The 16,319-nt window shown below is 34.4% G+C and overlaps 1 protein-coding gene across 1 annotated transcript in view; it reads right to left on the reverse strand.

Moving 5' to 3' along the window:
- Positions 1 to 259: 259 nt before the first annotated feature.
- The window catches only part of CRPPA (CDP-L-ribitol pyrophosphorylase A), a 407,209-nt gene continuing 391,149 nt past the window's right edge, over positions 260 to 16,319 (reverse strand). The window contains exons 10-11 of the mRNA XM_078059331.1: positions 2,632 to 2,675; positions 260 to 768 (exon numbers count right to left, since the gene is read on the reverse strand). Of these exons, the coding sequence (XP_077915457.1) occupies positions 765 to 768; positions 2,632 to 2,675 (48 nt within the window). The 3' untranslated portion in view covers positions 260 to 764. The remainder of the gene's footprint in view (positions 769 to 2,631; positions 2,676 to 16,319) is intronic.

Raw genomic sequence — 16,319 nt, forward strand, 5'->3', positions numbered from 1 at the left:
TGACCTGTTGTTTCTATACATTAATTTAATATTGTGAGTTATTACACTTGTCACTAGTTCTTAGTTTTTAAGAATTAAATAGTACATCTATTACTGCACCAAAAATGCATGTTTAACATATTTGGTATAATATTTCCTTTATAGTTCTCTACATTTTATGTCATTTATTTACAAACATTTTTACTCTATAACCTTCTACAGAATGCCACAGAGGTCTAATTTATAACATAAAAATGTTCAGAACCCCTGTCTCGACCACACTTCTCTCTCTCACGCATGGTCCTTTATGACATTCAGGCTTCAGCTTCAAGGGAAATTCTTCAGAGGTCTCCTGACCACCCACCCTAAAGTGGCCTCCTGGGTGCTTTTTACAACATCCTGTTTTGGGTTTTTTTTTTTTTTTTTTCATCATCATGCTTATAAGTGCCTTGTATTTGCTTGTTCACATGGCTGTTGTTGGCTCATACTTGACCTGGTTGACATTTCCTTCTTAAATGTCCCACTCTAACATCTCAGGCTTATCCTTCTGGACTTTCTTCAGTGGATAAATTTCCTTTAAATGATAATTTTCCTTAGTTTTTGTCCACTAGCACTTCTTTATTCTCTGATTCATTTTCCTACGTGGATAACTTCACCCATGGCCACAAGTCCAAACAATTAAAATGTATTATTCCCAAGGGGATATTCAGACCCATAATCCCTTATCTGTCATCCTGAAATCCCTTAAGTTCCTTTTTTCTGCAAAACTCATTGGCAGCAAAACATTACCTGAAATGACAAAAGAGCCTTTATTTACCTCATGCCCTGTGAACATTCATACATTTCACAATTAGAACTTGTATTTTGTTTATTACATGGTGCTGTCAAGATTCTCCTAAAAATGCTACCTTTCATAGGATGGGAGTAACACATCACTTTTTAAGATTGAAAAATTGTGAAATTGAGAAGAGAACATCATATTCGTATTTCTAGCCCAGATTTAGAGAAGGAGTCAACTGTTTTCTGAGAATCCCACAAACTTAACACGATTTCCTTCCTTTCCTATTTACCAGCCACATCTCCACTCACTTCCCTAAGGAAATGAGTCTGACCAGGTTCGCACACACCATGCTGCTCCACACCTTTGCCCCTGAAGAGTAACAAAGCAGAATTAATGAATACCATCGGGGGACTTCTGATTGAATAATTATTGCTGAAATCCTCACCACACTAAATTAAAGAAATGCACCTTCTAGTATTTCTCTTGCTACTAGATGAGGAGCTCCTTCAGTGAAAGAGGCACATCATTTTCCCACAACCCAACACAGTGCCTGGCTTTGTGTTATCTGTTGTGTCTGTCACTTAAGCTGAGTTCCTTTATTGTCCCTCTCATCTTTCTCTTTAACCTTTACACCAATCAGTCATGTCTTTTGAATCCATCCTCTCCTCTCTATCCTTTATGGCACTGCTATGTGCCCTCATTATCTCTCACCCAGTGTCCTGAGATACTGTCAGTGTTTCTCTGTCAATTCACTTCCTATGTAGTCTGTTATTGTTCTAAATGCATGATTTAACTGTGTTGCATGCTAATTTTAAAAGTTTTAAGTGACTTTACACTATCAGTATGATGTTCAAAATTACTAGCATGGCATAAATGTCTATAATTTGCACTTAATCTACTATTCAAGCAATACCTTGTGTAATCCAACACCACATTTTTTTTTACTTCCAAGTAATACCTCTGTGACATGAGTCTTCTTGCTCTTCCTGGAATGTAAGCCTCCATATTGATCTCATGTCAAGAATTAGATCACAAGGAGGCCAGGCAAAATTTCATTGGTAAATTTGTAGAAATTCTCAGGAAAAACAATAAAACAAAATCTTTTGTCATGTAAATATATCAAAGCACAAAATAAGCATATATTGTCATTTTTAAAAAATAGCACACAAAGGGGCGCCTGGGTGGCTCAGTTGGTTAAGCGACTGCCTTCGGCTCAGGTCATGATCCTGGAGTCCTGGGATCGAGTCCCGCATTGGGCTCCCTGCTCAGCAGGGAGTCTGCTTCTCCCTCTGACCCTCCCCCCTCTCATGTGCTCTCTCTCTCATTCTCTCTCTCAAATAAATAAATAAAATCTTTAAAAAAAAAAAAAAAAAGCACACAAAAAGGAAAATTTCATTCCAATCTAACTTAGGTTATTCCAACTAACAGCATCCGACAAAAATGTCACATTCCGATCTAATTTGCAATATGAAGATTATAAAATAATGTGTATGAAAATCCAACAATTTAAAAATTTTAATTTATACTTACTTTTCTTTCATGAAAACTAAGTATATTTAGTATTAGGAAATCTGCTAATAAAACTCACTACATTAATAGATTAAATGATGAAAATGGTACATCCATCTCAAAATAAATGGATAACCATCTGATAAAATTCAATATCCACTAATAAGTCAGAAATACATGGATGGTTCTTTAATAATGTTAAATTTTTTCTATCATAAACCAATACGAAGAACATACTTTAGAATAAAACAGTGTTTAATTAGTATTAAAGTTAGTACATTAGTTAGGGTTCTCTAGAGAAACAGACCCAATAAAATATATGTAGGTATATGTGACAAGATTTATTACAAGAATTGACTCACAAGGTTATGGAGGCTGATAAATTCCACAATCTGCTGTCTGCAACCTGGAAAAGAAGGAAAACCAAAGACATAATTTTATTGAAGGCCGAAGGCCTGAAAACCAGGTATAAGCAAACAATATAAGTCCCAGAGTCCAAAGGCCCAAGAAACAGAAGCTCCAAAGTCCAAGGCCTACAGAAGATGGGCATCCCAGCTCCATATGAGAAAGAGAATTTAGCCTTCCTCTGCCTTTGTGTTCTATTCAAGCCTTCAATGCATTGGATGCTGCTGCTTATATTGCTGAGGGCAGATCTTCTTTACTAAGTCTATGATTCAAATGCTAATTTTTTCCAGAAACATTGTGAGACACACACCCAGAAATAATGTTTGCCAACTATCTGGGTATCCATTAACACAGTCAAGTTGATACACAAAATTAACCATCACAGTTAAAATTAAGATAAGGGTATCGGTTCTCACTACTATTACATAATTATTCCATAAGTAGTCAACACATTGATAAATATATATATGTATATATAAAAGGAAAGGATGACACAAAACACATTGGTATTGTGTATATGTGTATATATATATAAAAATATACACAGTGTTACATTGGTAAATATATATATATATAAAAGGAAGGGATGACACAAAATTTTAATTTTTTGTAGATTATATGATAATTTCCTTAGAAAAGCAAAATAACTGTTGCATAAATTATTAGAAATTATAACAAATCCCAATAAGGTAGCGACTTGCAAAATAAATTATTTTCCTTTACCAACAGTATCACATATAAAATATATGTCCCATTTACAAAAATCAATAAGAATGTAACATACCTATAAGGAAACTTCAAAAGTAATAGTTAATGTCCACATGAATATGATTATAAAACTTACTCAGGGATGTAAAAAAGATTTTTAATGGGATATATATTACTGAATAGTTAATTGTAAAATATTTAAAAATAGCAATCTTTCCTAAATTAATGTAAAAATTCAATACATTCCCAATGAAAGCAAACATTTCTGTCTTTTTGGTCTCAAATGAAACATGAATAAAGTTAAGAAAATTCTCTGAATATAAACAATAAGTGTGACCTGGTCTTACACAGCATTAAATTTTATTATAAAGTTAAAGTGATTAGAAACATTTGATATTGATGTGGAAACAAACATATCAATGGCACAAAAGAGGGAATCTAAAAATAGAGGTGAATATGCATGGGAAAATAATATATGTAAAAAGTTGGCATTTCTACATAGTCTAGATCATTCATCAAGTAGTATTGAGCCAAATAGCTTAGAATTTGGGGGGGGTGGAAAAAAAACCTGGAAAAAAAACCTGGACAGCTCTTTATTCGCACCCAAATAAATTCCAAATGTACTTCAAAGTATGATGCATGTAAAAAAGAACAACCACATTGTAAAAAATCATTTATAAATATCTTTCATCTTTGAGGTAGAGAGCCTTTTCTAAATATGTTGCAAAATTCAAAAGACACAAAGCAAAATATTTAATAAATTTTAAAACATAAAAATTGAAAAATATAAGGAAAAAAAGGAAAACCCTTAACAGAGTATAAAGACAAGAATATGATAGCCAAATGGGTAATAATTACAATAGAGAAAAAAAGTCCTATAAATCATAATGAAGCAGAGATCAACATGAAAGAAAATTTAGCAAAATTTCCCAAAATGACATTTCAAAGTCAAAGATATCCAATGACCTAAAAACATATAATCAGGTTCTTCACCTCAACAAATATTTTTAAATGATGAATAAGGCAACTTGTCAGTATTTATCAAAATTTCAGTTGTGCATATTTTTAAATCCCTAATTTCAATTCTAAATATCTAGTCTTCACAAATACACAAGTGGCAAAGATTTCTGTTTGAGGCTGATATGGAGTAACTTTTGCAGTAAGGAAAACCTGAAAATAGCATAAACATTGTTCAAAAGGGGAGGAATTAACTAAATTAGCATATGAACTACATACAAATATGAAGCCATTAAAAATAAAATAGATATGCATGATATATTTGCAGGTGAAGAAAAGGATGTTGTAGAATAAAATATAGAATAAGATCCTATTTATGACAAGTAGCTTTTACATATTTTTAAAGATTTTATTTATTTATTTATAAGAGAGAGAGACAAAGAGAGAGCAAGTTGGGGGGCGGGGAGGAGCAGAGGGAGAGGGACAAGCAGACTCCACGCTGATCACGGAGCCCTACACAGGGAAAGTAGTATTTATATTAAGAACACATTGAGATTTTTAGAAATGCACAAAGATGATAGTAGTGGAGAGGGGAGTGAGGTTGGTGTGTGAGCAGCAGAAAGGGGAAGGTAAAGAACAGTGGAGAGAACAGTAAAAATTGCCTTTGAATTTTATATATAATCTGTAATGCTAGGAGATTTTTTTTTTTTACATAAGCACATACTATTTGTATTATTTTTTTAAAGGAAAAGAAAAAAAGAGGAATTGTGCTAATGCTCATGTTTATAGGAGTGATAAAATAGGCGATCCTCTTGACAATTTTGTTGGCAATGTAAATTATTATAGATTTTGGAAAGCATTTGGTAGCAGCGTTGTAAATCTAACTGTATACATACATATTTCTCTCTCTAAATATATACTATATATTATATATAAACCCAAGTATGCTAAACTGTTTATGAGAGAATGCCCACTGGAGAACTGTTTCTAATAGTTAAAATCTGGAAACAACCTAAATATTTTATCAGTAAGGAATTGGCTAAATGAATTATGACTTACTCATTAAGGGAATACAGTGCAATATTACAAATATTGGAGCATATGGGGCGCCTGGGTGGCTCAATAAGTTAAGCCTCCAACTCTTGATTTTGGCTCAGGTCATGATCTCAGGGTTGTGAGATTCAGCCCAGTGTTGGGTTCCACACTAGGCATGGAGCCTACTTAAGGTTCTTAAGATTCTCTCTCTCTCCCTCTCCCTCTGCACATCCCCCAAAATATAATATATATATATATACACACACACACACATTGGAACATATCTCCTTGCATTGGTGGAGAAAGTGGTCCATGAATTAGTAAGCAAAACTAAGAAGTTGCAGGACAGGACCTAAAATTCTACCCGGTTTTATAAAGTAATAATATTTTTTTACATAATAATAATATGAACTGTTAATGTATACCCTGTTGGTGTATACATGTAAAAAATCAGAAATAATATATATGAATCTGTTAACATACATATATGTTGTATATTAATATACATATATAATCTTTGATATATTTTAAAGGTGAGCTTAAGGAAATTCTCTAAATTTCTGCTCTCCTATTGATAAATGCTTTCAAATAATTATTTAGTACACTTAAAATTAGAAAAATAAGAATATATTATCGATAATTCAAAACTACCTAAGTTTTTAGATGTCCACACAATGTATTAATATGAAGCATCTCTGGGTGAAATTAAATATGCTGTCTTCTTTGCAAAAAGTCAAATGAAACTTAATCTAATATATGTAAGTACCTATTAATTTGGTGTCACTCTTATTAAAATATAAATACCCAAGAGCTCAAATATTGCCTATTTGCACAAATCACACCACTCATTTAGGTGATGTTAAAGGGTAGGAACACTTCCACATTATTTTCACAGAAATTAGCTTATCTCTGTGTAGACCTTCATAATACAAACACTTTCATCAATGCCCATATCCTAAAATTGGTATTTTCCCCTCAGTCAGGAACATAAAAATAGTGCTTAATGACATGACTTTCCCATCCTCATTTCTTGTGGTTATACTTGATAATTTCTTCTTTTGCAAAAGTCCGAATGTAGAAACAGATGAGCCACATCATTACTAACCAACCCACCTTCCACTTTATGCATTATGCATACATTCTTTTTTTTTTTTTTTTAAAGATTTTATTTATTTATTTGACAGAGAGAGAGACAGCGAGAGAGGGAACACAAGCAGGGGGAGTGGGAGAGGGAGAAGCAGGCTTCCCGCCGAGCAGGGAGCCCGATGCGGGGCTCGATCCCAGCACCCTGGGATCATGACCTGAGCCGAAGGCAGACGCCCAACGACTGAGCCACCCAGGTGCCCCTGCATACATTCTTAAACAATTAGAGTTTATATTCTCTTGTGAAAAACTTGATTCCCGTAAGGTATTATGACACTAAAACCGAAATTCATGGAGATAATATTAAAAAAGAGTTAATTATGTTTTCAGAAGATTTGATCTTATTTCAGCCTTTAGTCATAATTAAAATCTTTAATTTCTTTTAATTTGTGAGTTAAAGAAAAAATTAAATATAAAAATTTAGTTTGGTAAGGTACATTTAATTAATTAATTTATTTATTTATATTTTTTAGTAAGGTACATTTTAAATATAAGAAATCAAAGTAACTTATGAACTGAATCTAATATATTCAAGTTAGGAAATATATGTTAAATATCTTATTTATATTGGATTGAAAAGAGGCAATAAAAGCATGATTAACATGATTTTCTTAAATATATATGAATAAAAGACTACCTTAATGATAATGGTAATTTTTTATGGTTTAATTTGGAGTTAATTTTGGAGATTTTAGTTTCCTATACATATAATATTTATGCCTCTTACAAACTCTAAATAATTTTCATTTTACATAAAGGGACAAGAAGGTAAAACTCTAAAAACTCAAAAACTCTAAAATTCAAGTTGATAATGGAAATAACACCAGGAAATAGATAGGTAGATAAATAGATACACAGATAGATACATAGATATAGATAGACACATACATATATGTATTAGTTGGAGGCTCTTTGTTATAAAGTTAGAGGTTGCAAGGTTAAGATATATGGATTACCATTCCTCACTTACTGCATTATATATATGTACACATATAATACATACATACACATAACACACACACACACACACACACCTAATACTTCATCTCCTGGACTCTAGAAGCAGGATACGACCTCACAACCACACTCATCAACACTCACTCTCACTTAGCAGTTTAAAGGCAAGGCTACTCCATCCTTTAGGGCTATTTTTTAATTTTGAATCATTTCCTCTAGCTTTCCATGGTAAAGTATATTTTTAAATATTTTATATAAAAAATACTGAATGGCCTTATTAGCTGCAAGCTATAAATGCCACAAAACAGATTTGGAAATTGGAACATACCCAACATAAATGGTTACCAACAGTGAGTGGGAAGGCATACAAAACAGGGCCGTAAAGCCACCACACAATATGAGGAAAATCATTAAACGATCTGGAAAAGCATCAAGATGGCTGGCCTCTTTGTAGTTCCAGCACAAAGACTGAGACTTATTTCTAAATATTTTCCCTGGTGGGGAATAACAGCTTGAAAATAATCCCAGATGTATTCATTTGTGTAACCATTTGCTTCTTGTAGCATATAGGCATGGAAAAATTATTGAAGGCTTCAATTCTGGACTTGTATTTTTTAAATGTCAGGCTTTTGAAAAATAGCACCATTTTTCTTTAAAACCATTCATTTACCTGGAATGTTGGCCAGCAGGCCTATAATATGGACTTGGTTTTGTTAAGATTGAAAAAATGCCCAATGGCAAAAGAGGAATGGGCAATTTTAGTGGATATAACTAAATATGAACCCAAACTCAAATGAGCAAATGTCCAAGCAGAGTAAAAAAACAATGTTTTTATGCTTCTAAGCTAGCCAAGGATTTCTAGATCCTATTAAACATAAATTTAGAGAAAGAAAGTAATCTAGAAGGTTTTCTTTAAAGATACTGAAAGCAAAGCATTTAAAATAAAGTTTAAGACTGTCAACTTTATACTTAGGGATTTTTGTTTCCCTTGGAAGTATCCTCTCATTTTGAGATTATTCTAGATACTGAGATAAGAAGTCCAAGAGCTAAATGTCATTTTAAAAAATCAATTTTCAAACAAAGATAGATCAAACAATTCACAGTTCTTTGCCAATTGTTGGCCAATTCATTTAAACTCAACTCTGTTAGGTATTAGTTCTGCTTTCTACATATGAGTATGCATTACTTTTTTTAAGTAGAGTCTCTTGTAAGTGTGGTATATCTGTATGCCTGTGTGAGTATGTGTACAGAGAAAAAGAGTGAGATCATAATTCAGTGTCCTTTTCTTCACTTGACCAGATTTTTTAAAAAAAATCATTGGGGAATGTCTAACTTTTTTGGTAGGTATTCCAATGTTAAAATAAACATTGGGTATCATTATTACTATTGTTATTAACTAGATTGCTGTTTAGAATGTGAAGGGGTATGTTTGAATCCATCATTCATTTTACAAATATTTAATGAGCACCTATATTATGCCAGCCTCAGAAAACTGAGAATCATTTTCCTGATTATCTAAGGAAAATAACCAGAGACAAGAAACAAGTAGGAGAGTATTTCTTCATTTACAGAACTCTGTTTTATAAACATCGCATCAATCTCATAGTTTATGTAAGTGATTTGCCACCCGTGCATGTGTAATGGATATCCTGTACCTTAGAAGAAATGTCTTTGACTCAAGTGATCTCTTGCTTAGAGACACACTATGAGCGACATGACAATGACACCAGAAGGAACTGATTAGATTAATTTCAAGTGAAAATAAGGAACTCAATCTAAACTATGTAAAACTCACCTCACTCTGATTTATTGCTCTTTCAGACCATTGAAGCTGCAAATAAAATTTATGAGGGAAGAACAATAAATTAGGATTGGATAAAGGCATAATTTTAGGCCTCAAGTTGCTTGTACAGTTAGATTTTAGCACATAAAATTGGGAGCATAATACTAACAAGTTAATAAAATCAGCCAAGTGCTGACATGTAAAAACATTTTTTTTTTAACAATTGATTGGTCCAATCAGTTAGCCTTGTTGACAACTTGAAATTTTGAAAACCTACATTACTTGTATTCAGTGAACATTAAAAATGTAGAGAAGTTCATGGATGCATGCAACAGAAGTTCACTGGTCTTGGAATACATTTGGGGGGTGGGGAAGTTGCCTTTAAAGTTAAAACTGTAAAATTACCACATAATAAAAGGCTGTGCTTTGAACACTAATTGCCCATTTATTTATTTTTTTAAAAAACCTCCTTCCCTATAATTACGGTGTGATATATAAACTTTCTTTGGTTTTACTAAAGTGTGTTTTATATATTTTCAGTTCTACGGCTCTTTTCCATTTATTCTTGATTTTAATTTTACTAATATGCATATCAATCAGGCATCACGTCTACGAAGATCCCTACAGCGTTTTAATTGAGAGTAAATTGCCTTCAATAAATGGGGCCTCCTACTGGCCTAGAAAACTGGCCCACCCTAGCGGCTGGGCACAAATGCTCATTTGAAGAGTTAAACCGAGGCACGATAGCCCACTTTGTCAGCTGCCTAGAGGGACGTTGTCAAGTCTGGGACCCTGCTGCTTTATTCCTATAACTGTGTTTTAGAAACACCTCACAAGTGGAATTGTGGTTGCCTCATCCAGAAAATGTGGAAAGGATTAATGTGGCATGTAAAACAAATCACTCCTGAGCTCAGCTGAGAAAGTGGGTATTAAAAGCACTCCAGTCAAAAGAGCTTTAGTGAGAGGGTCACGGTGATATACAGCCCGCATATGTTGGGCTGGTAATGCTGCAGGGTGTTTGGAAATGGTAATGGTCCATGGGTGTAAAGTCTTTCAAGACCTCTTAAAGACACATGTGTTTCTTGAGCGTGTTCTCCAAACAAGGACCTGTTATGGGTTAGATTCACTGAAGCTTTTAAACTTTATTGATTGGTTTGTGGGATTCCAGGTTCACTCACTGCTTAAAAAAAAAAAAAATCTGTTGATAAATACAGGCAAGAATCCCACTTTAATCTTAATCTTATGAATCAATAAACAATGTGGGATGTTGCCTCCTCATCGATTACAGTACACACTGTTTATTTTTATCATGGAAGTGCTTGCTAGTTTTCAGAGTTAATGGGCAATATATCTATGTTGTTCTTCTAAATCCAGGTGCTTTGTAGATTTATTTTGAGCGGGATGAAAAGGGAGAAAACTGAAGGTTTCTTGCTATTTGAAATATGAACCATAGCCTTAATAAAAACTTGTGGGTTTCAAGTTGAGAGAGAACAAATAAACCTGCTAAGTGTAATTTCATAAACTGGAACAATTTTCCTTGGTTTTTCCAATTTAGGTAAGAATTCATTCGGATCTCACATTATAATGCAAATATATAATCATAGCCACAGTCCAATGAACTCTTCAAGAAATACAATCTACTAGTTTTCTACATGTGAGTAAATGGTTTCTGCCTATTCTCTGTTCGGTTTATATTTGCACTTTTTTATGGGATGCTTCTATTTTTATTTCCTGGAAGGTTGTACCTCATCAATTTGTTCATTTTTCTGAATAAACTACACCAAAGGATCATGCAAAATCTTTGAAAAGATGAAAGCACAAGCAGAGGTTGCAATAAATAAGGAGTGATGCATTTAAGTAGTTGTCAGCACGTGTACTCAAAACAAGCATGTGTTTTTAGGTAAGACCTGGAAAAACATCAAGACAGGTTAGCAGGAAGTACTAGTTAACTAACCTAAAAATCTCATCAGTAAAACTAAACAAATAAAAATATTATGTGAGACTGGAAAAAGTCAGGGTGCTTTTTGGATTTAGGTTCAGTGCTCCTGAGTTTGACCCCAACTTACAACCATGACTGCAAATATTTTTTCACCAACTTCAAGCATGACATTATTTGTTACCTTTACTTTACTGCAGCCCTGGTAAAAGTCAAGATCAATAATTTCTTGGGAACATTTCCACTCTACACTGAAATTACAACCAACCTGAGGGACACAGCAGATATAAAATTTCTTGCCATCTCTGTAAAACTCATAACGCATCACCATTGCCTTGTGTTTTAATTGAACTTCCTCCCTTAGGCCCATTCACATCATTGCTCTCTAACACATTTGGCCAGGAGGAAGGTGAAGAGCAAGAGTTCATGGTCATTGCATTGAGTATGAAATGGTTACAGTTGAAACAAGACAAAAATGTTGCATTGTAATAGCAAGATGGTAATGATGAAGCTGTCAATATCATTGCATTTTAGTAGGCAAGCACTGAATGTTACTTTATAATTTTATAATTCTATAACTTAATAATTTACTTCATGAAATTATGACTGTGGCTACTTGATGGTCAAAGAAACAACTAATGTTGTTGCCTTCCATGTGTTTGACTGTGGCTGAAAAGGACACACATAACTTTACAAAATGCTTGGCATATATGAGTCACTTTTGTGCATGGATTGCTTGTTTAGAATTTTGAGCTTCAAGTGCATTATTCTATGTGAAGAGTCTTCATAATCCACAAGTAAGCATGAATCTGCAGTCATGTCTTCCCAATTTGCTTATAATTATTGTTCCAGGGGCTTCTGTGGCAATAAGGTATTTCTGTATTATATATAAATGGATGCAACTTTTATGTTTCCTATTAGAAACCACCAGTTACAAATATGAAACAACTGAAAACTTCCTATTCTAGGTTTAGAATTTTTTAAATGACTTTGAAAAAGTTAAACATCCAGAAAGTCAAAGTGCAATGCTTGTCCGTTCCATATTATTGCAAAAGTCATTTCTTCCCATATCGGAATGGTGACAAGAAATGGACGATCTTGATGACAATCTTTCTTCTGATGCTAGGTGTGTTTGAGTCTGTATGTGCATGTGACATTTTAACAGCTTTAAGCTGAAAATTATTCTGGGCCTGAATGATAGATTCTGAGTTGTCTAACCAGCACTGAGCTGGGAACTCACGGACACTCCTCCCCTGTGCTCAGCGGTCCTGACTTTGAGTGCTTCCCCAAACACACTAATTGGGGACCTGGACTATGTTGAGTTTTGCAGGTTTCCACATCACCCAGACAAACTGCACATGAGGGCAGACTGAGCCACACCAAGACGTGCCGCAGACCTGTACAACAGATGACCGACTTTAAATGTGCAAAGGAAAACCTCCACAAAATAATATGATGTTTCCTTCACGTGGTGTACATACAATTCAGACAGCTAAGGGGCTAAAGCATGCCATTTAGCTGTAAGTTTTCATTACTAAAGACATTTTATAGGGCTTAAATTTTATATAGTCCAGTATCAAGTAGTACTCCTAATTGCATGACTTCAAAGTAGACATGTGAGCCCTACTTTCATATTATTTTAGTGGCAAGCAGTCGCTGCCCTTCCAATTGTTCCTATGAGGTCCTACATTAACATTATTATTGGGGATTTTATTTAACTTCAATTTTAGTGGAAACTATTCCTCCCTCTTTGAATGGGAGTTTGAACACAGAGATTAAATTGATAGAGAAAATCAAGTCTGAATTGGTTTATAGCCCAGAGGTACATTGTGAATCCCATAAAGTATTGTTGCAGGAACCTGGTTAGTGTTCTGTACACCTGCTTAATGTTTTTTTCATCATCACAAATGTCAAAGTGCTCAGTAAGTCACTGGGGTTTGAATGACAGCCATGCGCTAAGCAAGCAGTTATGTTTTTTCACTACCAAATTGGACCATAAATGATGAAAAAGAGGTCAAAAAGGAAGTATGGAACCATACAAATTTGAAAGGGGAAACTGCTAATAGCCATAAACCTGGTGCAATCAAAGGCTTGGCAAGTCATTGCAAATTACCTGCTCTGTGAATTACTGATCACACTGCATTATGATATAGAACTTTCTAACTCCTTTCATCTGTAGTAACAGGGCTTCTAATAGCTCACAGATCAAAAGCAAAACACTGCCAGTGGAATTTTGATACAAATACACCAAGGTTGTACAAGCATAATGCATATGAATAAAATGTTAATATGCATCCAATATTGCATCTGGTCTGATTATTTAATATAGCATATGTATTTTATAAACCAAACTCACCAACATAATACTTATAAAAAGAGATGGCCGGTAAGATATGCTGAATTTAAAAGGAAGATGAAATTTTGCATGATACTTTCACTGGGGATTAATGCAGGTTGGTATGCTTTAAGCAAGATCTTGGCAATCTTTCAGATGCAAGATGTCAAGTTCCTAAATCCTTTTCTTCTAGCTCAAGACTTAGACATGTGGGAGACAGGGGTACTCAAAATTGCCCCTCCAAATATTTTTCCTATTAGGGAAAATATCTATATCAATAAGTTTCTTTTGAAAAGATATGAAATGCTCAGGAAGGATGAAGTCTGTTGGTCATTTGGAAGCCGCTCTAATCAGATTGCTTTCCTCCTGCCCGCCTTGCTGGAGATCATGGGTACTGAAAAAATGGACATTTTAATTCTAGATAAATAAGCCCAGGGAAAAAAACAAACAAACAAACAAAAACTCTGGATCATGAGTCATTTTATAGGAAAGATTTGGCTGAAGTACTGCTGAGCTAGATTTTGCATTGATGCAAAAATACCCTTGGTGCCTGGGTGGTGGTGAAGAGATAGAAGCAGACAAGGTAGATAGTTGTAAAAGAGAGATGCTCAGTTACACTTGGATCCTTTATACTTGATAATAACTGATATGCTTGAAAGTGAAAATCATTTCCTTGTTGGTTCTTAGATCTATGTTCCTATATAACCCACTGTGATTCTTTTGTAAGAAGAGTTTATTATACACAAACAATGAATCATGGAACACTACATCAAAAACTAATGATGTACTGTATGGTGACTAACATAATTTTAAAAGAAGTTTATTTTTCTTTTGTAAGAATTATTCATCAACTAGTGTTATTCCCTCTCATGTTGAAAGTAGAGTGATGAGATAGCATTCCTATCTTTATAGGAAATATATATATGTAGGCACATACACATAAATAAATACAGATTGTGATAGTGCTATAAAGAGTATAAACAGAAAGCTGAGAGGATTTCTGAATAAGGGTGTTATTTGAGATAAGATGATCAGAAAAGGCTTTCCAATGAAGTAATGTAAAAGTTAGAATATGATTACTATAAAAAAGCTAGGCTAGTAAAGAATTAGGTAGATGGAGAAGATATGATTGATGGAAAGAAAAACAAGCATAAACGCCCAAAGTATGCATAGATCTGAAAGTGCTTGATAAAAGTAAGAAACACACAATGTGGCTGAACCACAGTAAGCAGGGAAGAAAACAGAAAATGATGAGAACAGACAATACAAGGCTGTGAGTCAGAGTAAGGAGAAGAGCAACACATTGTAACTAGCTATTCTGGGGAGAATACTGGATCTGTGAGAGAGAACTGAAGCGAGAAGACCCGCCAGGTCAACACTGAGTTGCCCAAGTGAAGGATGATAGTGGTTCGGTTAGAGTGCTGGCAGTGCAAGTGAATAGAAATGAAAGCAAGGTGACTCACACCCACCAAGTCCTCAGAGAAATCCTGAAAGGCTCTTAGCCTTCTAGTCCTTGTGATACAGTAGCCCAACCTTCTGGCTAAAGTGTTTCAATCAATGACTCTCTACCCTCAACTCTCCAATAAGAAATGTTGGTTCTCCCACTAGCATTTCCTTGGTGGGGAAAGTATATAAACTGGTAAAGTATTGTGTGTGTGTGTGTGTGTGTTTTCTAACTATTTAATGAGCAAAGTACAGAACTCAGTGACAGATAAGAATTACTTCTGCAATGTTTGTTTTAAAAGTGGTTTCAAATCTTTGTGGCATGAGGTGGGGTTATATATCCATTGGTCAATAAATTGCAGCTGATGAAATCTGAGCCGCTGAGGTGAAGTTCTATATATTATGTGGGGGAGGGAGGGAGAGAGGGAGGTTGGTTGGTTACTGGGGCAATGGGTGTGAGATCAGGGAGGGGTATAGAAAAAAATGACTCAATTTTTATAAATAGCATGCATTCATGGCTCTGTATTTTGTATTAATGAAAAAAGTTTATTTTAAAATTATTTTAAATCATTTGAAAAGTGTGTCTGGAGACTTTCTGCAATCAGTATCAGATCAAAGAAGGAAGGCATGAGCATGGAGCAGAAGAGCAGACCAGACAGATTAGAGGTTCTTGGAAGGACTATATGTAACAAAGAAATTTGAACGCCTGCTCTCCCAGCCAAGCCCAGGGCCAGTGTCCTGGGAGTAGCAATTGGTAGATGCTACTAGATAGTCATGCCTATATATCATTTATAATTGCTGTTGATATATGATTACACTGTGAACAACATATAGTTTGTTATAGAGTACAGGTCAGAGTTTATCAACTCTTTTGTGTTTTATAATTTCACACGAGAGGAAGAAACCTTTCACTAGTTAAGGGAAGAAGATGAACAACATTGGTCCATAAGTTACTGGTAGAGGATACCAATAAAAGGAAGACCAGTAACTGATATGTCTTGCTGCAGGGCTTCCCTATGCCTTTCTTGTCATGGCACACAGAGAAAATGACAATATTTGTATAGTTCACTGGAGGAAACTAGAAGGGATTTAAGAGAGTCTATAAATATCTTTTTGGGGATAAAAAAAGCATTATATTTTCTTGAAATTATATAATTACAAGACACAAAGCAGTAGGGAAAATATTAAATGTTGAATTTCTACCATACTTGCAAATAAAATCTTTTCAAATTTCCTATAAAAAACTTAACTTTCATCTTTATTTTTTTTAAGTAAACTCTACCCCCAACATGGGGCACGAACTCACGACCCAGAGATTGAGAGTAGCATGCTCCACCAACTGAGCCAG

The sequence above is a fragment of the Halichoerus grypus genome, chromosome 12 (assembly GCF_964656455.1).
Source record: "Halichoerus grypus chromosome 12, mHalGry1.hap1.1, whole genome shotgun sequence".
In the NCBI taxonomy this organism is placed as follows: Eukaryota; Metazoa; Chordata; class Mammalia; order Carnivora; family Phocidae; genus Halichoerus; species Halichoerus grypus.